We start from the raw sequence: 22,777 nt of genomic DNA, 5'->3' as shown, positions 1-22,777 counted from the left end.
TACTGACAGTGATGAAGAGTGAAGCACATACTGACAGTGATGAAGAGTGAAGCACATACTGACAGTGATGAAGAGTGAAGCACATACTGAGCTGAAGTGTTGAAAACAAAAAGATCTAAACTGCAGTCTTTGCTGTGCTTTTCATGCTTTATTTTTTGGTGTTTGCTGTTTTTTAGCACTTCTTTCGTTCCCAGTGAACGTTATCATTATTGGATTAAAACACACATGACATTATCGAGCAATGCTACATTAGGCTTGTGTTTAGGAATGGGCACGCTATAGCTCTATTAGCTATCCCTTGTGTAACATATGTTAACACTGTATGTAAACCCTTTAATTTCATATCTATTCTTTACATACCTGGTCAACAAACCTTTTCTCTGCACCCTTGCTTGTGACCATGGCTAGCTTTCCTTACTTTGGCTTGCCTTCCTTAAAGTGTAGCGTGTGAAAGTATAATATCTACACATGTGGAAAATACTGGCAGTGACCAGTGGTACCGCTCAGCATCCTCGTAGATACACCTACAGCATCAGTTTCAATACCCTACATCACCCTGCTCTCAAGTGATCTCATTCACACGATTTTCAGAAACCGTGACCTCTGACCTGGAGGTAGACATCACTGATATTCAAACTTGTCCAAGGTTTTGGTAGAAGGGTGACGACAACACCCCACCAGCTTTTTACTACTGAGAGGTAAAAACTACTGACAAACGATGTTGTATTATTTTAAATGTGTCTCACATTATCCTTACAAATACCAAGCTACAGCCACAGACAGCTTTGTGTCAGTGATTAGCCTCCTGCTTGCTGCAGCGCTCTGACATCATCAGATCTACTCTTCAGTGCAATGAAATTATAAGAGCTGTTCTTATCCATACACCTTTTCCTAATATTTAGCATTTCTTTATATTTATTTTTTTCCTTTCAGTAATAACTGCTTTCCTCACACAACAAAAGGCTAACTGTGTGATTACTGAACGTAACATAACTCAATGAATGAAGCATGACAGGATTTGGAAACAAACAACAAGGTGAACCAGATAAATGTTCTGTGTTGTAACTAATGTGGGTGAGTTCCTCATGCTTTTCATTCCCTATACCAAACATACTGTTTCTTAAGTCTGTTTGTGTGCATCCTTTATTCCTGTTGTTGCATCCCCGTAACAATGTTTAATCACAGAAATAGGCCTCACACAGAGTAACACAAATAGACCCATTTTCTTGGCAATGGTAGGTCAACACTTTTAGGTCAATACCATCTTTGAACGGTTGTCATATAGTGCTCTGCAAAACTCTTAAGCAATCCTTCATTTCTTTCTTATTTTTTATTCCAATAAGCTTCTGTTCATTTCTTAACAGTGGTCTTGAGTAATAGTTCCTGAGGCCTTTTTCTTTGAACGTTGGCGGCTTTTTCATTCATTTCCACTCAAGTCCTTGTATCTGACCATTTTCAGAAGAATGGTTTTTCTTTGTTAAGCCTCTTAACACCAACCTGTAAATCACTCGAGCATAAAAAGCGGCCTAACTCGAGGGATGAACCAGTGCTTTGTCAACATATAACAGAAACAAAGAATCAAACTTAAATTGTGTCTAGCACAGACCTGACAGAGGCATCTAACCCGAGGGCGCAGACCTCAGCACTTTTGAAGCACGGAGAAACAAGGGGCGGCTCAATCAGTAGAACAGTTTTTGCGCATTAGCAAAAAGACAACACTCTAAACACAGGAATTTGTTACCTTATAAACGGCCTCTGTAAAGCGGAGGTCAGTTTTACCCGTCAGCTCTAAACCAGCTGCCATCAGTTGCTCAGCAAAAGGTGGAGAGAAGGAGGTGAGAGTGAAACTCAGTATTGGCAGAAAAGCTGATGGATCTCCTTTGGACAGCCTGGCAGAGTAACACACAACAGCATTCACAGCATTAGAGCAGATACAGAAATCCATCTGCTGTGCTGATTACACATTCGTCGCTTTTCAGAATCAGGTCGTTCAGAACATTCAGATTTACATTTTGTTCTTTTTTTATTCATCTGGTATATCTGATATGTATTTACACAGACCTGACAGAGGTACAACCATCTGTCTTATGTGCAAATTTACATTCAACATAAATACTTACAGAATATGTACAAATTCATGCAATCATGCAATCCTGCATCTTCCCAAAATGGTAAATGTAGTATTATGGGGTATTACAGGCTTTTGGTTGTTTTGTTATTACATTATTAACATACATTCACACATACTTAATCATGTAGAACAAGCCAAGTATTTTCTTACTATTTCTTACAAATGATTCCAAGAACCGTGAAATGATGGGCGGTGCTGCCAAAGCTGCAGAATACACACATGTGCTCTGATACCAATTCACAACCTCTGCTTAACTGGAACCCCGGTGTGAGGCTGACACTTGGTCTGCATGGCCTTAAGTGGCAAACATTTATCTTTCAGTCTTCACAAAGAGCAGCCAGTCTATTGCCAGAATTGTGAACAACCTGCTAAGGACCAAAGTGCTGAACAAAAAAAACATACTGGAAAAACCTGGAAGGTGCAGAGATATTTCTCAGTATTGGGTGGAGCATGTTAGAAAAAAAAAGGGCAAAAAACCCCCAAAACAAAACAAAAAGAAACATTGGACCTAACATTCATTTGATGCACAGGCAGGGGTGGAAATTAGCACTCGCCACTGGCGGGTTTAAATTTGAACAGAAAAATACGTTCAATTTGAGATGCGCCTGGGTTTCTGCTATCTAAATGCCACTATGCGATCCGAGCAAATACTAAAATGTGACGTCGTCAGACTGGCTGGTCAGTAGCGTCACACGATGAGTCATGAGAGCGTCCTGTTCACAAAAATTAAAACTGCCATTTTTGAAACCCGGCAAGGGGAGAAATGGCTACAAAAAACAAGTCGATCCGAGGAGGTGCTAATGGAAAAGGGGCTCTGGAAGGAGGAGGAAAATTTCAACAGTAGCTTTTGAAATGTAGATTTACATTTCTGGAGTTTAGTGGGACGAGTCAAGGGAAGAACCCAAAGTTAAACTGTGATTTTTTTTTTTTTTTAACGAAAACGTGAAACAAGCTGACAATGGTGAGCTACACGACTGGCTTGTTTTTGATGAGAGCAGCCAGTCAGTGTTTTGTCTTTCGCCCGTGCATGCACACACACACACCCCTACTATAAGCCTACAATGAGAATAAGCATGTAACCTATGTAGTTAGGTCAGGTATTATTTACATGTATAATATAAGATTATGCCACATGCTGACTGCCTGTTGTAAGATTTAATCATTGGGATTAATGTGCAATGTTTGACTTGGTTCTGACCTATTGTGATAAGCCAAAGAAAAGGCTAGTCAGAGTGCTGACTGGCCTTTGGCCAAGACTTTTGTCGGTACCCGTCCCTGCAGCTGTGTTTGGCCTGAGGACGGGTGGGAAAGTTACCCAGCAGCAGGGGCGGGGATACTGGTCCTATATTAGGGGACCAGAGGACACCCCAGCACTCCCTTTTCTCCTGCTGCTGTCCATCTCTGGGTCGCTCTGCTGTCTGTGCTTAAGGCTGTGCACCCCGGGATTTTTGCTTTGCTTGCTATACTCTGTATGTATTTTCTTGCTGTTCATATGATTCAGTGTAAACTCTGTTCCAAGAATTCTCCTCTTTTCCAGCATCTTTTTGACTGCCTTGATTTTAATTGGATCTAAAAAAGTTGGATCTCCACATCGTCGGTGGGATAAGGTTATCAGGATGGCTTCAACCACACTACGTAGAACGTGTTAAAATCTGCAGGGTTCATTTTGTGACAACAGTGATACCTAGTGTTTAACTGGCAACATCAAGGCGATCCATTCAAGCTCAGTTAAACTAAGAGGCTCCACTCACAAAGATTATTGTGCAGCTTGGGGGGAGCAAGTGTCAGGTAAAGAGTAGGGGTGGGGGAAAAAAAATCGATACTGTGTAGCATCGTGATATTTTGTTTGCTAATAATGTATCGATACAGGGACAGCAGAAATCGATATTTTGTAACAAAAAAGGTTTTTGTGCTCTGACTTCAGAGCACGTTGATCCTTTTTCTGAGCAAGAATCCTGACATTCCTTCACTGTCCAAATGTGTTTAACTGTTTTTTGGCAGCAATAAACATGACAGTTTACTTATTTTAATTTAAGACATGTTTTATTTTAATTAAGTTTAAAACTTTTTTATTTAACGTAAAATTATATTTTGTTTTAATTTACTTTCAAATTCTTCAGTTGCTGAAGGGGCTGCATAGTTTTCATAAATTGCATAGTTCAGAATAGCTGTAATTGTACCAGATGGTTGCATTCAGTTAAGTTGGACTAGACTGTAATACAAACCGTTCAGTTTGTCAACAATAAAACTGACTGAGATGAGAGAAAGACTGAGTGTGAGACTTTGTTATTAGATAAAATGAATATTGATAAAGTTTACCTTCATGTACAGAATCTGAATATCGCAAAATAGTTTTAAAAAATTGCAATAATATCGTATCGTGCGTTAAGTATTGTGATAATATCGTATCGTGGGATGTTTGGTGATTCCCACCTCTAGTAAAGAGTGGGCTGTCTTTCTTTATGAAGGCTGATGGATTGATCCACGGCTCCACGAGCCCACCTGTCAAAGTGTCCCTGAGCAAAATACTGGAACGGCTGCATCCATTGGAATGTTATCTAGCATTTATGAATGGAAATTAAGTAATACGCTTATAATATTCATAATAATATGCTCACTAAAAAAGACAAATATTACTAGCAGTAATTGGAGAAACGCTACAGAAGAAAATGTTTAAGAAAGCACTGGCAATTCACAAAATATCACATTTCTGCAATGAAGAGAAGGAAGGAATAAGTCAAAGAAAAGAGACTTAAAACAAAATCTATTTTATTCATGAGCATGAGAAGTTCACTACTCTCTGAATTAAATCTTATTTATTAGCATTGGCTATGGGTGCTTATTGTCGCACTCAAAGTAAATGGATGGAGCAATGCAAAAGGAACACCAACTGGAAAAAAGAAATCAACCACATACATAAACTTAGAACGAACAATGAAAATATCTGAAAACTCAACAAATCTCTGTCGTTATTGAGGGATTTTACCAAAAGCTACAGTCTGAAAAAACTTAACCTTTCTTTACACAGATTAAAATGAGGGCACAAATTATTGACAAAAATCAATGGAAATGATGTGATCAAGAATTATCTCTGAAAGAACTCAAACAGTTTATCAGTAAACTGAACAAGAAAAAATCCCCAAGTGATGATGGACTCACTGGAACATTTCAGAGGCTCTTTCAAGATCACATCACTGACTTATTAAATGTTTTAAAGGAGGCCACAGAAGCTTGTAGGTTTCTTTCACCAATGTGTCGGGGCTTAATTACACCTGAACCTGATAAGAATCAAATGATACAAAATGATAATTGGAGGCCAGTTACACAAATTAACAATGATGTCAAATTACTATCTTATATTTTTACAGAAAGACTTCAATTCTGTTTGGATGCCATTATAGTTGAGTGTTAATCAGGCTTTGTGCAAGGAAGACAATGATGCATTTGAAGGGATCGCCATCTCAGGCCAGGAAGTTAACAGATGATACAGCTATCTCCTCGAAAGATGAGTTTCAGATTAAAAAACTGTATTAATGCTTTCTCTGAAGTATCAGGTCTTACTTCAAATAACAAAAGGTGTCCTGTTCCCTCTCAAAGAAGCTTGTATCCATAAAGAAATTGAAGGTATTCCTGCCAAAGAAGTAGTAATGACCTTATCTGGGGATTCATATTTGTCAATATCAGTCTGAGAGAGAAATATCTCATTTTCAGCATCAAATTCAACCTGAACTGGATCAAACGTGTCATTAGAGACAAACATAGATTCTGGTATTTAATACCAAACCTTATTTTTAAACATAGAGGGACAGAATCCCTTCTTATGTAGCGCTTTACACAACTTGCCTCATTCGCTGCCATTTGCACAAACACTTTTTTCTATGCTCTTTCTACACAAGTGCTTTCTATCTAACATTCACACACATTCATACTCCGATGGATCATTGTGAAACTTGGTATTAGTATATTGCCCATTCAGACTGGAGGAGACAGCGATCAAACCACCAACCTTCTGATTAGAAGGTGATCTGCTCTTCCTGCTCACCCAAACAAAACTCCAATTCCGTTACAAGCATTTTCATGCTGGCTTCATCTTTACAAACATAATTTTTCCCGACATAAATCTCTGATTTGGAATAACAAATGTATTAAATACAAAAAAATATTTTATATCATAGACTTCATTAGGGCAGCCCGGTGGCATACCTCACAGCAAGAAGGTCCTGAGTTCAAGTCCATCACCTCGCCGGGCCCTTTCTGTGTGAAGTTTGCATGCTCTCCCCGTGTTTGCGTGATATTCTGGGAGTTAGCGGGGTTAGGTTCATTGGTAATTCTATATTGCACATAGGTGTGAATGTAATTGCAAATAGTTGTATGTTTCTATGTGTTGGCCCTGAGACAGACTGGCAATCTGTCCAGGGTGTAGCCTGCCTCTCACCCTATGGAAGCTGGGATATGCTCCAGCCGCCCCGCGACCCTGAAAAGGATTAGCTGAAGAGGATGGATGGATACTTAATTGTACTTCATATCAATATTGATTACATCCACCTTTGTTCTAGCGTTCGTGTCACATACAAATGATGTCACGGGATGGTCGACTGCATTGCTATAACGACCTCAGGCACATTAGGCTGTACTCGATAGTACATGTAATGGAAACATCAAATGGTATGCTTCTCTCCAATGAAGAATTTTGTCTACATCTCAATTTAGCTATAAATCATGACGATGATGCTAAAGTATTTGGCTCAATACCATCAGGGGTTTGTATGCTTTTTAAGAATAAACCTAATATTCCTTCATACCATATGCCGTTGGTATCTCCAATACAAACTGTCATTGGTAAGATATGCTTATCTAAGTATTCTGAAAACAACAATAAATCTATTAGACCTTTATTTCAGAATAGCATAACCAGGGCTGCACATAAGTGGTCCGCGGGTGAGCATTCGCTGTCAAAATAAAAAATGCGCACAAGATAAGAAGTTGCAACGCGTGTTTGCGTACATAAGATTTTCTGGAGGAGGACAGACATTTGTTTAGAACTCTTAAAGATGTCGAAGAAGCTCCTTTAAGCAGTTACTGTGATGTTCCTCCACCTCCAAAGAAATGTCAGGAGTCCGAACCACAAAAGAAGCACGTATTCTCGGAAAAGTGGTTGCAGGAGGTGAGCTGGCTTCAAACAAATGATGAACGCACAGAGATGTGGTGCAGAATATACATATATATTCTAAGTTTGGAAACTACCTAATCAGTTTTTAATTACCAACAAAGTTAAAGACATTTCTTATAAGGTAATACACAGAATTTACCCATCTAAAGATTATCTTCAAAGCAAATTCAAGTTAGACATTGATGCAAACTGTAGCTTTTGTAAGACTTGTAAGGAATCTGCTATGCATCTTTTTTGGTTTTGTCCCCTTGTACAAAACTTCTGGCAGAGATTACGTGTCTTCATCTCAGAAGATGGATTTAAAGGTTTTGTACTATTTTGGAAACATGTATTATTTGGTCCCCACAAAAACCAAAGACAATTCAACATAGATATGATTAACTTGTTAATCTTAAAGGCTAAATTTCATATTCACAAATCCAAATGTTTAGGAAGACATCCCTCCTTTTCTATGAGTTTTTGCAATATCTTAATTCAATTAAGAAATCCGCTAACCCAAAACTATGGTTGTATGTGGAAAAATGAAGATCCTTCAATCACCGCTCTTTGGTTTAATTAGATAAACTTCTCCCCCTAGCGTATGTGTATTGTATGTTCTGGCTAATGTTTGTTTGTTTCTGGTACAGTTTCTGTAAGTACAAAACCTTTAATGCAATACTGTTTCATTTTACTTTGTATTGTACCAATCTTTAAATAAGGATCTTATTTAAAAACAAACAAACAAAGAAGATAGGAATGGAAAACGATGGCGTCGAGCCGAATAGGCACTCTTGGGAACGAGCTTTGTACCCTTTAGCAGTAAAAATGCTACAACTGAAGAGCCGTGGTTTTTAATCAAAGTGTTTTTCTTACACAAATTACTAATAAAACATTGTAACGCGAATACTGTTAGTTTGGATCTCTTTAGTAACAAGGGACTGGCGGTGGTGACGCTTACCCATTGTAGTCGACGTATCCCGGGTACTTGATCACTCGCAGGAGAGCTTCCAGTTTACGGAGATAACCTTGAACATCTCCAGTAGACAACATTTTAAATAGATGTAAAAGAAAGAAGAGCCCGTTGATACCAATCCCCGCTTTATTCCCAAAAAGGTACGAAGGAGTTTCTCTGTTGTGACAACGCCAAATTTAAAGAAGCCGAATTGATTGTTTAAAAAGTCGAAGCTCTATTAACACTCCTTTATCCTCTTTTCCACAAAGAGACATAACTCGTATGAATCATTCTTCTGCCGCTTTTCCTTTTCCTTTAGCTAGTTTTGTTTCTCCCGGGTCGTCAACAACGCGACGCTCGATTGGCTCTTCTTCTTCTTCTTCTTCTTCCTTAGTTATTAACGGCAGCTTGCATCCAACAATGTTGCACTACTGCCATCTCTTGGGCTATACTGCTACATCATTTCCTTATATGCTCCTGATGACTTTGGTACTTCTCAGAAACGAAATTCCTTTCCCTTCATCATGATTTAACTGAGCAACCACATTCTCAAACTTCAATTCCCTGTTAGTATCCATTTCTACACTCGATATTCTTCTTTGATTGACTTATTTCCGGCAGCTAATAAGCACACGTTCTATTGTTTCTATAGCATTACACCGATTACATAAACCAGCTAGATGTTTCCCCATGTTGAAAGGAGTGCCATTCAAAGAGCAATGACCTGTTCTTATTCTATTTATTATTATCCCCTCCGGCCTACTTATTCCTCTGTCTTGTAACTCCAACTGTATTTTATACAGTTACCTTTTACCTCATTACTCCACACCATTTTTCATAATGTACTATTTTCCAAACTAATATATCTACTAAAATATCTACTCTTGTAATAGCTTCCTTAGCCAGCTTATCTGCTCTTTTGTTACGCTAAATACATACATACATACAATTCTACACCACATATACTAAAAACTAAACTGATGTTCTTTTTTGAAATCTTGATATTTTATTTTATAATTCAGGAGCCACTACTGCTACACCAGTTGTTTCAGTTTTTGGCTCTTTCGATCCATCTGTATAAATCTGCAAGTAATCACTCTACTTGATCTCTACTCTGTTATAAAATTCTTAACAAATATCTGTTATATTTCTTCTCTTTTTAATATCTGATGTCTACAGTTGTGTCATGGGTCCTAATTCTGTGCTATATACTTGAAATACTCTACCAACCCACCCAAAACTATTTTTTAATCCTTTCATTTTTCCAAAACACTTTCTTAACAGGATGACGCTTATTATGAGCTTTCAGGTGTATCCAATAATTAACCATTAACCACTGTCCCCTGATCCGACTTGTAAAGCAGGCTGATTGGCTCTTGGGTCTGTGCGCGTTGCCTACGTCATGCAATAAGTTGACGTCAGTGACGCAGACGCTGGTTCTGCTTTTGTTTTTTTGTTTTTGTTTTTAAAGCTTATTTATCACATTCATGTTAAATACGTAAACTTTAATCCACTGATAAAGACAAACCGGGGGAAGACACGTTTTCTTTCGATTCAACCTTTTTTGTCTATATGACGCGATACAAAAGGTGGGAGGGCCGACAGGAAGAAGAGAGTGGAAACATAATTCAGTTGGTAGACTCCTGTATTGAAGGGCTCTGCTGAACCGGAGGACCTGTTGTTCTGTTGTTATCTGTACTCGGCTTAATGAAATTACTGCAGTATCCGTTTGATAATAAGGAACTCGCGCTTCCAGCTGTCATTGTGCGCAGGTCAGGTTGTCAGAGGAATCATTGAAGTCAGGTTGGTAGCGCCACTTACGTTTCTGTGACGAACTCATATGTTCTTTAATATGTAAATAAAGAGAACGCATTTGTGTCCTCGGTGCACTTAAACTATCTTGGTAGGCTAACTTGATGAATTGAAAGACTAGCATAAGAGTGAAAGACAGTTCAACCAATGGGTTAAGAGGTTCAATGCTACTGTGATTTTGTGGCCAGTGGTATTGAAGGGAGGGCGGGTCTGCAAGTCAAACTACCGTGCTGGCTGGAACTTCCAGCGTTGATGTTTACAACAGTGTAATGGAAGTTGTTTATGTAAAACAGCTGACGTTTGACCGGCCTTCAGACTAGCCGCTGTCTCCTTGCTGTTGGCACGCAGGTACCGAACAAGCCAAATTTGAAGCTAGTTAGCAGCATGTGTGCTCTGTGGATCTGACAGTGTTTGCTAAATGTAGGCCTGTGTCGGTGATCGTTATTTATTCTGAAGCAGTTAGAGTGCTGTCAGATTCTGGTGGCTGCGTAGGCTTTTTAATACATGAAACGGGACACAGCGGCTCATTACTTTGCTTCAGTCTTAACCCTTTATAATCTCGATTTTTTTAATAACCAGGTTTGATCTAAAAAGTATGACCCCTGTTCATAAAGTAAATGGTCAAATGTTGCCTCGAACAGTGCTCACTGTATACATCCATTGATCATGTATTTAATGTCATGTCAAAGTATGCAAAGAAGAAACATGCGTGTACAAAAAAAGATGTAGTCTACTACTTTATTTTTCACACAGGTAAGTGGAAATGTAGCATATTCCTTTATATCATCTAAGTGTCTCCCTCCTGTTACAGATGGGTCAGGCACTGTGGAGGCTGCCTCCCAGACAACAGCAGCAGCTTCAGGAAGAGCTCGCTGATCGACTGGCTGAGAGAGGAGGGGGACGACAGGAGCAAGGTACTCTGCTTCAGAGCAGGAAACAGAATTGACTTGGATATGATGGAAATTCTATATTTCACTGAAATTTTGAAACTGAAACGTTCTGGTGTAATTTATATAAATATTCCCGGTGTTAGACTGCAATCCAGGGTGCGGCGTCATTTATAGATGTAGCCAAGTTCTCTGAATGATATAGATTTAAATTACTATCTCCTATTTGTAATAGTTTTATATGTGAAGATAATGAATCAAAAATATACATTTTCTTCCGCTCAGTCCAGGGTCATGGGGTGGGGATGCTGTCACAGCTGTAACAGGGGAAGAGCAGGGGCTCACCCTGCACATGTCACTGATCTGTCAAGGCTAACACAGACAGATAACCTGTCACACTCATGGCCGATTTAAATTCACTAATTACACGTCTTTCGAGTGTGGCCAGAGAGGGGAACATGCAGACTCCACACAGAAAGGGCTCCTGGATTCAAACCAACGGCTTTCTTCCTGTGAAGTGATGGTGCTAACCACCACACCGCTGGACAGCCCTAAAGTCAGCATATATTTATTTATTCCTAAATCTGTATATATTATTAAGCATTAATGAGTTTCTTATGCCATGTACAGTAATTACACATGCTGTCATTTGAACTGACAGCTAACTGCATTTATCCTCTCCTCTTTAGGTTTATTTTTAACTTTTGGCAGTTTCTACCAAATCCACTGAAAACAATTAACCAGTGGTGAAGCTTAGAGTCAGAAAATGATTCATTTTTCTCCTCGAGGTGAATTTCAATGTCTGCGACTGAATAGAAAAACATTTTCTTCTTTACCCAGGGAGAGATGCAGGCTCGCAGAAAAGAGCTCCACAGCACTGCTATCGGCCTGACATCTATCATCTGCTGAGAACACGCAGTGGCGGTATAAACATACAAACACACACGATGCAATCTGTATTAACAATTCATGCCTGTCGGGAATCCAAACATCTGTGACCATGTCCCCAGGGAGGAAAAAGTCCTTCATTCTCGTTTACTTACATTTGGGCTTCACTTCTCTTCACTTTCACTATGAAATAATCCACTCAGTGAGATCATGTGAGATAAGGATTTCTAAACTAAAACAAGGAAATAGGTTTCTGTAGCATCCTGTCCTTTGAGGCTCCATTTTTGTTTGTGTGTTTGTTACATTGTCCATTCCACACATCAGTCGGGTCCCCCTCTGACACGATCGTGCTTGGGTAAAAACTTGTGATGCACATGTACTAACTTGTTATGTTGTAAACTGTTTGGAAGAGGGACAGCTTTATTGAATAAAACCATGCTGATCGCATCTTGCAGACGTCTGCTCTGTCAGTTGATTGCACCACTTGATAAACCTAACTAAACAAGAAACAATCAAACAGTGTCAGTAACTACAGCTTGTTGGTCCAACATAAACTAATCAAAGTCTATTGGCAGCAACCAAACAACCCAATGACATCATACTCTGTACTAAACATGTAACTTTAGACACTTATTTCTTAAAGCCAACTTGACATATAATGTTAAATCGATGCCTTTATTAATGTAGTGTTTCATCTCCACTTCAGTACTGTTTAGTTGCTTCTTTTAACATTTTGTACATAATCAGAATAGCTGTAGTTAATAGGCTATTACTTTTGATTCATATGCAGGACGTTAAACCTAAGAAAGAGATAAATACTTTCATCCAACTTGATTATTAGCCACACAGAAAGGCTCCATCCGGGGTTTCAACCTGGATCTTGCCATTAGGTGAGGCTGGTGGGCTGTAACTATTCTATTGTAGGAAAGGATTGTATGCTGTCCGAAGGTTTCCAAGAAATTTGGGTGTAATTAGTGAGAGGCATAGCTGTTTGGCCATGAGTTCTGCCATGAGTTCTGCTTAGTAAATGAGTTTTTTAGCATGTACTTAAAATCAGGACAAAGTACGCGTACAGTGCTTCAAGTCAGTTTGCATTTTGAAGTCCTGGTACTGGGGTCTCTTAGTTGGCCCCGAGGTCTGAACACACTGCAGCTTAAGAAAATGTATGCAAATCGAAAAACAGAGCAAATTATGAAAACGTCTTCATCAATTTCACAGCTCATATGTTCTAAAAGCATGCAGTGCAACCAAATACAGAAAAATGCTACAACTAAATCTGAATACGTCTGTCTATTTTGTCTCTCCTTTTTTGGTAGGTAAGGAACCTCATGGTTTTATAGACTTGGAGATGCTGCCACCTGAACTGGGCATCACCATACTGTCATACCTGAATGCTACTGATCTGTGCCTGGCTGGATGTGTGTGGCAGGGTCTGGGAAATGATGAATATCTTTGGCAGGGGTAAGGCACTTCACCTCGGTTTTTTCTTGTGGTAATTACATTTTTACTAGAAGTGTTACAAATGTCTATGTTGTTGTTGTTGTTTTTTTTAATAATCCATGTCAATTCCTCCAGGCTATGTAAGTCCACTTGGGGCCACTGCTCCATCTACAACAGAAGGCTTCCTGCTGGTTTCTCATATAGAAGACTATACCTACAGCTAGATGAAGGCAGCCTGACATTCAATGCTAACCCACAGGAGGTAATATATAAAGTTACACCCAGGATCTGTAGTAGAGACGCATCAACTGTGAATATTTCTTTTGTTTCCATCAAATCTCCTGCCAGCCAATATGTTAATTTTTCCAGGATTTCAGTGTAAGAACAAAATAACTTAATCCCCGTCCTTCACCTGACCTAATGATTTAGTCAAAGGGTCAGTATTGGTTGATGCGCACATCTGGATTTGGGGCATCTGCAGTCTGTTGTCTAAACCTTCAGTGATAACAGTTGATACAGTTATACACTGGAGGAAATAAGTATTTGATCCCCTGCTGAATTTGTAGGTTTGCTCACTTACAAATAAATGAATAGCATCTGTGTGAAGGGAAGCCAATGCAGGAGAAATATTTATCTCTCTTTCTGGTCCCTGTCAGTACTCCTGCTGGAACATTTTGGATCAATTGAAGGCTTTTCAAGGAGCTTTTAGTTTTTAGCAATAAATGCATGAACTAGTTTTTCAGCGTCACTCTGAGACAGGATATTTCTAACTTTAGAGATGTTGCACAAATGGAAGAAAGCAGTCTTACATATTTGTTTAATATGTGCGTTGAAGGACATGTCCTGGTCAAAAAGGACTCCAAGGTTCCTCACAGCGTTACTGGAGGCCAAGGTAATGCCATCCAGAGTAAGAATCTGGTTAGATACCATATTTCTAAGCTTTTCAGGGCCGAGTACAATAACCTCAGTTTGATCTGAATTAAGAAGCAGAAAGTTAGCGGCCATCCAGGTCTTTATGTCTTTAAGACATTCCTGCAGTTTAACTCATTGGTGTGTGTTATCTGGCTTCATGGACAGATAGAGCTGGGTGTCATCTGCATAGCAGTGTAAATGTATGCTATGTCTTCTAATGATGCTGCCTAAGGGAAGCATGTATAATGTAAACAGAATTGGTCCTAGCACTGAACCCTGTGTAACTCCATAATTAACCTCAGTGTGTGAAGAGGACTCTCCATTTACATGCACAAACTGGAGTCTATTAGATAGATATGATACAAACCACTGCAGCGCAGTACCTGTAATACCTACAGCATGTTCTAATCGCTCTAATAGGATATTATGGTCGACAGTATCGAACGCTGCACTGAGGTCTAGCAGGACAAGCACAGAGATGAGTCCACTGTCAGAGGCCATAAGAAGATCATTTGTAACCTTCACTAAAGCTGTTTCTGTGCTGTGATGAGCTCTGAAACCTGACTGAAACTCTTCAAATAAACCTCTGCAGATGATCTGTTAGCTGTTTGACAACTACTCTTTCAAGGATGTTTGATATGAAAGGAGACTGACTTATGATTGGTGATGGCTAAAAAGTGGCTAAAAGTGATGGCTTTTTAACTACTGCCAGCTCGAAGGCCTGTGGTACATAACCAATTGAGTCGATAGGTTGATCCTATTTAAGATTGAAGAATTAATTAATGGCAGGACTTCTTTGAGCAGTTTTGTAGGAATGGGGTCTAAAAGACACGTTGATGGTTTGGAGGAAGTAATTATTGAAGTTAACTCAGAAAGAAAAATCTCTAAATAAATATCAATGGTGCTGAAAGTAGCTGTAGATAATGTTACATCTGTGAGATGATTATGGGTAATTTTTTCTCGAATGGTCAAAATTGAGTTTGCGTTTTCCAACAGGGGTGGACAAGGCTAAGCATCAGGCTTTCAAATGAATGAAAACTCTGTTTAGGTCTTTGGTTGATCAACAAGCTAGAGTGGGAGATTGCTAGCATAACAAAATAAACTAGCAACCTGACTGCTCATTAGTTTGGTAACTCTTGTAGTTCAACAGCGCAAATGACGGCGCTGGGCTGGGGTCAGCATTTACTCAACGTTAGTGTCATTGTGGGTTATTGGCTAGCTTAGCTTTAGCATGCTGTCTGTGCAGGTGCATGTTGTGTTAGCAACATTGTGCTGTTGTTTCTGTCCTCAAATAGTCTCTACTTTACCATTGCGCTCGTGTCCCTTTGTGCGAAAAAAATCGAAGTAATGTCCGTATCCACACTATAAACTGTGCCACTATTTTCCTTTCCCCAACACACGGACTGAAATCAGCTAATCGTAGTGAGAGTGCAAGAACCAAGCTGTCGTTACACTGTCACCACGCCTATATAATAAATACTGCATGAAAATTGAGTGTTTTGTAGATTGGGAGACGCTGCCGCTCACAGTAAAAGAATTTGTCGGCTACAACTTGTAGTTTTCTCTTGGGAAGCATTTGTTTTAGAGCTGCCTCTCTGTTCGGCGGGCTTTCTGTGTCTGACCCTGAGACGCAGACGTCCCCCTTCCCTGAGTCGCTGAGTCAGTGTCTAGATTCTAACTTTAGTCCTACAAGTCTTTGCTATTTCAGAGCATCATTTTCCTCTTTGTGTTTGTAGGGTATCAGTTACTTCATGTCCAAAGGTATACTAGTGGATCACCCCACTGAGCTGGCAAAGTTTATTTTCTACACCAGACGGCTCAACTGGAAGATGCTAAGGATTTATCTGGATGAGAGGTTAATACACACACACACACACACACACACACACACACACACACACACACACACACACACACACACACACCACTCTTCACTTGACATTCACAACAGTTTGTTAAGCTGAAAGGTTGACACTTGCAGTTCATAGGTCCATGAATGTTTAGAGACAGTCACATCATAATAGATTAGTTTGCAGTCCAGTGTGATGGTGCTCAGAGGGAAAATGTTTACCTACTGTGTCCAAATACATTTGGTCCTAACTATCCCCAAATATATAAATATGCCTTTACTGCTAACTATTAAATGTATTTTCATGTTAGTATAGATATTTTAATATGTTTGTCTGGAACAAGTCTCTCTTGTAAATGACAAATTGAATCTCAATGGGATAAATAAAGGTTAAATAAATAAAGATAGTATCTGTATGCTATTCTGTGACTGCAGCTTGTGTGACTGTATGTTTCTGTGTGGGCAGACGGGATGTCCTGGATGAGTTGGTGAAGCTCCATAACTTCAGTAACCAGTTTCTCCCCAATGCTCTGAGGGATTTCTTCAGACACATCCATGCGCCCGAGGAGAGAGGAGAATATCTGGAAACCCTTATTACCAAGTTCAGCCACAGGTTTTGTACCTGTAACCCTGGGCTTGTTCGAGAGCTGGGCCTCAGTCCTGGTTAGTACTTAGTGTTCCTGCTTTAAGTACAGGAGTTAACTTAAGTGTCACCAGTGTGTCTGGGCCTCGAGATGGCTCTTTGATAGAAGATAGTCTTCTTCCTCTTCAGCTGCTTCCTTTAGGGCTTGTCACATAGGATCATTTCACCGTATCCCTCGCATCCTCCTCTGTCCAACCAAGCCCGTGCATGTCCTCTCCTCTGTGGGCCTCCTCTTTTCTTCATGTCTGACAGCTCCAAATTCAACATCCTTTGTCCAATGTGTCCACTATCGCCTCTCTAAACATGCCCAAAACCATCTAATCCTTGCTTCTCTGAATTCATCTCCAAACCATTCATCATAGCAGGTCTCACTATCATCTTTTAAACCTTCCTTTTGTCACAAATCACCCTGACGTCCATCTCCACCCACTCCACCCTGCGTGCACTTGTTTACCTTTCTTGTGCGTCGCGTTAAACGGTTGACCCAGCATATTTAAATTCATCCCCTTTCACTCTTTCTGCTCTGTGTTCACCGTAGCACCCGCCTGCCTCTCACACACACAAGTGTATTCTGTCTTGCTCCTGCATAGCTCCACTGTTGCAAGCTCTCTTTCACCTGCTCTCATCTGCAAACATCAAAGTCCATGGAGACTCCTGCCTGACCTTATTTGCCAACTTGTCCATCACCATAGCAAACAAGAAGGGGCTCGGAGCTGATCCCTGATTTAATTCCACAACCACCTGGAATCCATCTGTCACTCCGACCGCACACCTCACCACTGTCTCACTTCCTTACTATCCTTCCCCAGCTGTTTATGCTTCTGATTTTCTGACTTCCTCATACACATTTCCTAGCAGCTCCATTTGACCCTCTCAAAGAACATCTCATTTGCATCTGTAGAGCTCTTTCTTGGCATGAAGATGGCTCACCAGCTTTATCCCTCTGTAGTTGCTGCACATCACTCTTGTTTTGGAAACACTGTACCCTTCCTCAGCCATCCTTTGTTAAATAGTCTGATCAAAAACTCCTCCAAAATAAGACACGGTACGTCATTTGAACGACCTGCCTTTCCACTCTTCATCTGCTTCATAGCGGCCCTGATTTTGTCTCATTCACTCTGTCCTCCATCCGCCCTCCTCTCTCTCATTTTCTGTGTTCATCATCTCCTTAAAGTACTCCTTTTATCTACTCAACACACTATCTTTACCTGTTAGCACATAGCCACTGCTATCCTTAATCTGCTGCACATCTTTTCCATCTTAATAATCTCTCTGCCTTGCCAGTCCAAGTCCTTTCATAATGTCCACCCTCACACACAACTCTCTGTAAAACCTTTTCTTTGGTGCTAGCATTAAAGAGATGCCCAGCAAACACTAAGATGCTAACATTCGTGGATATTTTGTTTTTGCCAGAACTGTTAAACTGATGTTGTCATTGACAGCGAACCGTCTTGTATTTGATTTCTGAAACAGATAAATGATAATAAGAGTAAAACTGGAAGCTTCAGTTTTTCGGATTCAGAAATGTCGAGGGAGTGTGATTTTCATCGTCCTGCTGTAGTAACAACAAACTGTAGTATGCAGACATGACATGAAAACCTCATTCACTGCCACATAATAAGGATGTCAGAAGGTTTTATTCTTTCCCTGCATTTACCAAAGGCTTTGTTAATGTCAGCAGAACACAGAGAAACCAATGCCTCTCTGGATTATTGCTAACTCGTCTGAACTGCTTGTGTGGTTAGGAATTGTAGCAGGATCAGTCTGACACTTTAGAGCCCAAGACTAGAGAGGGATGGATTACTGCCTTTTCATGGATGTGGTAATCTAACCACCTGTCCCCTCTGGAAAGTCTTGGAAACAAGAATGCTCTAGAGCTATTTAGTAGTAGAAATCACTCAGATTGACGAGTTTTTCCACTTTCTGTTCCTCTCTCCAATTCCAATCTGGTGCCTTCTCTCTGCAGATGCTGTGTATGTGCTGTGCTACAGCCTTATCTTGCTCTCCATCGACCTCACCAGCCCACACGTGAAAAACAAGATGTCCAAGAGGGAGTTTATCAGGAACACACGACGAGCAGCACACAATGTTTCGGATGACTTCGTAGGCCACCTCTACGATAACATATACCTGATCGGCCACGTTGCTGCGTAGCTCCAACTGTCAGCTGACCGTACTGCACTGAAAAAATAAGAACCGGCCTCGTGTCTAAAAGTATGGATCACCACAGAAATGGATTCGAACAACTTTTCACATCTAACGAGGAATACGACGGCTAAATCTTACTGGAAAGATCAGAAACAAATAAAATTGTCACTCCACTGCGAGAGACACTGCGCTACCAAAAATTAATGTTGACACGTGAAAGAACCTAATTTCTTTAAAACCCAGTCACTGCAGAGGAGGAGATTTGAAGCAGAGCCACGAAGACACTGCACTGATTGAAAGGGACTACTGACTGATGGTGGAGGAAGAGCAGGAAAAGCTTCGTCTTCAGTCTGTTTTCTGATGTCAGGGTAATTCTGCTGATTCCGTTTAGCTAAGCGCTGCTCGTCTCTCAGCTGCAGGACGAAGCCTGGCTCACTCTTGTTGGTAGTGACACACGAAATTAAATGGAGCTAACACAGTATCAAACATACCATCAGTTTAATAAGAAGATTAATTGTTAAGCAGTTGAGCCCATGCTATAAACAGTAGGCTTGATCAGCCGTATGGACACTATGGCTAGTAGATCAGTTGTAGACTGTTTTTGAAACTGCTTTGCTGAATAAGCCTAAATATGTCTCAAAACCCTCCGAACTATAATTTAACCACTGGGCTCTCATCCTGAGGCATAAGAGTCAGTACACATGAACACTAAACGATGCCATGTAACAGGGTTTTACCTGCAGTATCTGTAACAAACACAAGTTATGGAGGCTATAATACTACTGTGGCAACGCTGAAGTCAAACAGAGGATTCCTGCTGCAAGTCGGAAAGATTTTCTAATTATATTAATGAAAGAAAATTGAGACACTCTATATCCACATGTAGTTTAAAATGAATGTGTGAGAATCTTGTTCTTGCAGGAGGGCTGCTGTTGTAAATTTTAAATATTGCAAATTGCAATACAGTTGATTGTTAGTAACAGCTAATAAACATGCATATCTTTAGTTACTTTTAGTTGAAAGTGAGTATGTGATTTAAGAAAACGTGTCATAGCAGTGGCTTGGTGGTGATGGAGATGGATGCTTATTAAGAGAAAAATAGCTCAAATCAAGTGTAGAAGGAGATAATGTTAGCCAAGAAAAAAGGAGTTTTATTGGGTCTTTGGGGATTTGCCTCCTGAACAGGGGTGGATGCCAGAACTCTGTAAATAACATTTATAACAGAGTATAACTATGATTTAGGGCGTTCATAAAACTGTGTCCTGAACAGAGTTTAGCCCAACTGCTACAGTTTAGTTTTATTTCCTGGACAAAAAAGTCTTCCACTTTGTTCTGTGACATTAATCACATGTAGTGTAATTCTGTTTTACAGTAACACCACAACCCCTGCAAAAGCAGTCCCATGCTTTCAGAGGTCAGTGAGTCGGTGCTCTCAAGTTTTATTTAGCTTTCTATTTATATAACTAGCTGCACGGTGTCTGAGCTGTTATTGATGGATTTGTAAGGTAACACTACAATAGGGAGGACATAGATTGATTGTGGATACAGATACTCATTCTACTTTTTAATAAAAGTAAAGTTTTAATCAGGTGACCTGAACCATCTTGTAGATGTGCTGCAATATGCTTCGGGTGCTGGGGGGCTTCCCATGATGCACGGAGCACTTCTTCTTCACTCACCTCTCTGTATTTAATTATGAGCAGTGATTAAACTCTGGTTCTCTCCTGTAGCGTGCTTCCTGTCCTGTCTCTCTCTGCTCTCTCTTCTTCTCTTTATTCCCCACCACAATACTCACTCTGTGCTCGTAGCTTCTAACAGCGAGTGCCAACAGCCAGAATGTAGCTGCAGCTAAAGGGATCACAGCGTTCACTTAATGTAACCATAGCAACAACACATTTTCTGTGGTTTAATTAAGGGTTTGATTTTATTTGATCACGGTGGGGGTATTGTAAAACAGTCAAAAGATACTGGTTTTGTTTTCTGTCCAACTCATTCTCTTCTTTAGATCATTATCACTCAGACATTTGACACGAATGTTTAAATTATGAAATCTTTATTGTTGTTTTTTTCTGTGTTCTTATGCTATGAAAGTCAAAATGCACTGAGAACTTGTTCCAAGGATGTGTCTTTATTTTCCTGACGAGTTTCAACCAAGGGAGAAACTTGTGGCATTCCCTCAGAGCAAGCGAGACAAGCAATGCTCCTCTTGTCTAAATTAAAACGTACGAAAGTAAAGCGATCTCTCTCCTTTAATATCAGACGTGCTGTCGTGAATCCTTATGCTACGCTAGCGTTCTCTGTGTCCATCTCGTTAACAACGACTGAAGCTGTGCAAAGCTGAGATGCCGGCAGCTGCTTTTCTGGTGAATTGCACATGCACAGCTAAATGCACTGAGATCAGTTACAACCTGTGCTTGGTGTGAAACTCAGCTAGCATTACCAAGTAAATGACATTAAGTGATTTATCAAAGTCACAGATGAGTTGCCACCTTAGCAGGCGTATAACAGAGTAGATGGAGTATGGAAAAGTATTTAATAACTTAAAAGTAAACCTCTTAATTCAGCAGATTTTAAAATTATTATTCATAAATTTTACCTTTAAAGAAATTTTTTTTTTCCAGCGATACGTGAACCAATCATGAACCAGACACACATTGGGTTGTCAGACGTAGACTAATAGAAACCAAAAACCCAACAAACACTTACACAGCTATGAAAAACCTGATGGGGATCAGATAGGAGCAATGCTCCACGTTCTCAAGCTTTCTAATCGAGCAGCAAGCTGTCCGCAACTAATTAGCATTAAGAATAAATGAGAGAAGGGCGAGAACATGATAATGGGACTGACAATAAAAAATGCAACAGGACAGTGAGTGTACAAAGGCTCCGAGGTCACGTGCAACACGTCTTTGTGTATAAAAACTGGTGAGAACCAGAAAAGGTTAGGTTTAGATTCTGCAAGGTCGTCATTTTCTGTTAAGCAAAGCTCAGGCTTCAGTTAAAGTTAACCTTAGGATATGTGGTTGTTAAGTTCATGACTCATTACACCGGCTTCTTCCTCAAACTCAAAAATAACTGGAGTGTGTAAGAGTGTTCGTATTTGAGGTAAAACATTCAATCTCGACTCCAGATACTTGATGTGTGTGATTCAGAGACAGACGCAGAACAACCTGTCCCCTGCTGCTATTTGTTTTATGCATTGCAAATGATTAAAGATCGGGGGCTACAGACACATTCCCATCCATACATACATGTAGGCACACTTACTGCTGTGCATGTGTGACCATATTCATACAGTGCCAACACAACTGATTGCTAAAAGAAGGAACTTAATGTTGTCGTCAGCTGTGTTACTACTGGAAATGCTTGAAAATTGGACCCTTTTTAAAACGTGGATAATACAGCATTTAATTTACAGAGAGAATGAATTAGGAATTTGCACTATTTTTCATGAAATTAGTGTTTCAGTAATATGTCACTGAAAACACAAATGTACCCACATCAGCTGTAATATAAGCACATGGTTGTCTTGAACAGATGCGTATGACACTCTATTTTGTTTAAAGCCATGTTTACTTATTTTCGTATTACATGAGGCACTGAGTTTGTCAGACTCCAGTTATAGATTATACCTTTAGAAGGAAAGACATGTACAGATGATGTCAGATAATGTGACATCGTGTGGTGTAACGGCTCCGCTTTTGCTGATGATTTTGACCCAAACGTGTCTCGAGGCTTTGAAACGATCTGAAACTCAACTCCGTGGTGACATCTGCTGGCCAGTTTGGCTATCGCCACATCGTGATTATGCTGTCCGGTGAAACGATGATGCAGACAAGCCCAGTGCAGACTGTAATGATCAGTGTGGTTCATCAAGTATCTCCCTCTGTTAATATTTGTGTTGATCAAAAGAAATGAATTCATAAAGTAAAACATACAAGACTGTTGTGTTTACTGTAATAAGCA

The 22,777-nt window shown here is 39.9% G+C and overlaps 2 protein-coding genes across 4 annotated transcripts in view; one reads left to right on the top strand and one right to left on the bottom strand.

Annotated features, from left to right (window-relative positions):
- Positions 1-8,670, bottom strand: part of LOC101478712 (deoxycytidylate deaminase) — a 29,505-nt gene extending 20,835 nt beyond the window's left edge. Inside the window, exons 1-2 of the mRNA XM_004562234.5 lie at positions 8,239-8,670; positions 1,742-1,889 (exon numbers count right to left, since the gene is read on the bottom strand). Of these exons, the coding sequence (XP_004562291.1) occupies positions 1,742-1,889; positions 8,239-8,330 (240 nt within the window). The 5' untranslated portion in view covers positions 8,331-8,670. The remainder of the gene's footprint in view (positions 1-1,741; positions 1,890-8,238) is intronic.
- A 989-nt stretch (positions 8,671-9,659) lies between these two features.
- Positions 9,660-21,046, top strand: fbxo8 (F-box protein 8). 3 transcript variants are annotated; one of them, XM_004562237.5, is made up of 8 exons: positions 9,660-9,821; positions 10,856-10,958; positions 11,772-11,855; positions 13,136-13,280; positions 13,395-13,521; positions 15,908-16,026; positions 16,487-16,683; positions 18,630-21,046. In XM_004562237.5, exons 2-8 carry the CDS (start codon positions 10,856-10,858, stop codon positions 18,815-18,817), a joined length of 963 nt encoding a protein of 320 aa, XP_004562294.1. In that variant the 5' UTR covers positions 9,660-9,821; the 3' UTR covers positions 18,818-21,046. The 3 variants fall into 3 exon arrangements, with proteins under 3 accessions (XP_004562294.1, XP_004562292.1, XP_004562293.1); XM_004562235.4 differs by lacking the exon at positions 9,660-9,821 and adding an exon at positions 9,830-10,035; XM_004562236.5 differs by lacking the exon at positions 9,660-9,821 and adding an exon at positions 10,258-10,392.
- The last annotated feature ends 1,731 nt before the right edge of the window (positions 21,047-22,777 follow it).

The sequence above is a fragment of the Maylandia zebra genome, linkage group LG6, assembly GCF_041146795.1.
Source record: "Maylandia zebra isolate NMK-2024a linkage group LG6, Mzebra_GT3a, whole genome shotgun sequence".
In the NCBI taxonomy this organism is placed as follows: Eukaryota; Metazoa; Chordata; class Actinopteri; order Cichliformes; family Cichlidae; genus Maylandia; species Maylandia zebra.
This window is presented reverse-complemented; position numbering and strand designations above follow the sequence as displayed.

Excerpts from the sequence above, each read along its gene's own strand:
- fbxo8 (XM_004562237.5), top strand. The coding sequence starts at position 10,856 with ATGGGTCAGGCACTGTGGAGGCTGCCTCCCAGACAACAGCAGCAGCTT. Across the intron at positions 11,856-13,135 it reads GCTGAGAACACGCAGTGGCG|GTAAGGAACCTCATGGTTTT; the intron begins GTATAAACATAC and ends CTTTTTTGGTAG. Across the intron at positions 16,684-18,629 it reads AGAGCTGGGCCTCAGTCCTG|ATGCTGTGTATGTGCTGTGC; the intron begins GTTAGTACTTAG and ends TTCTCTCTGCAG.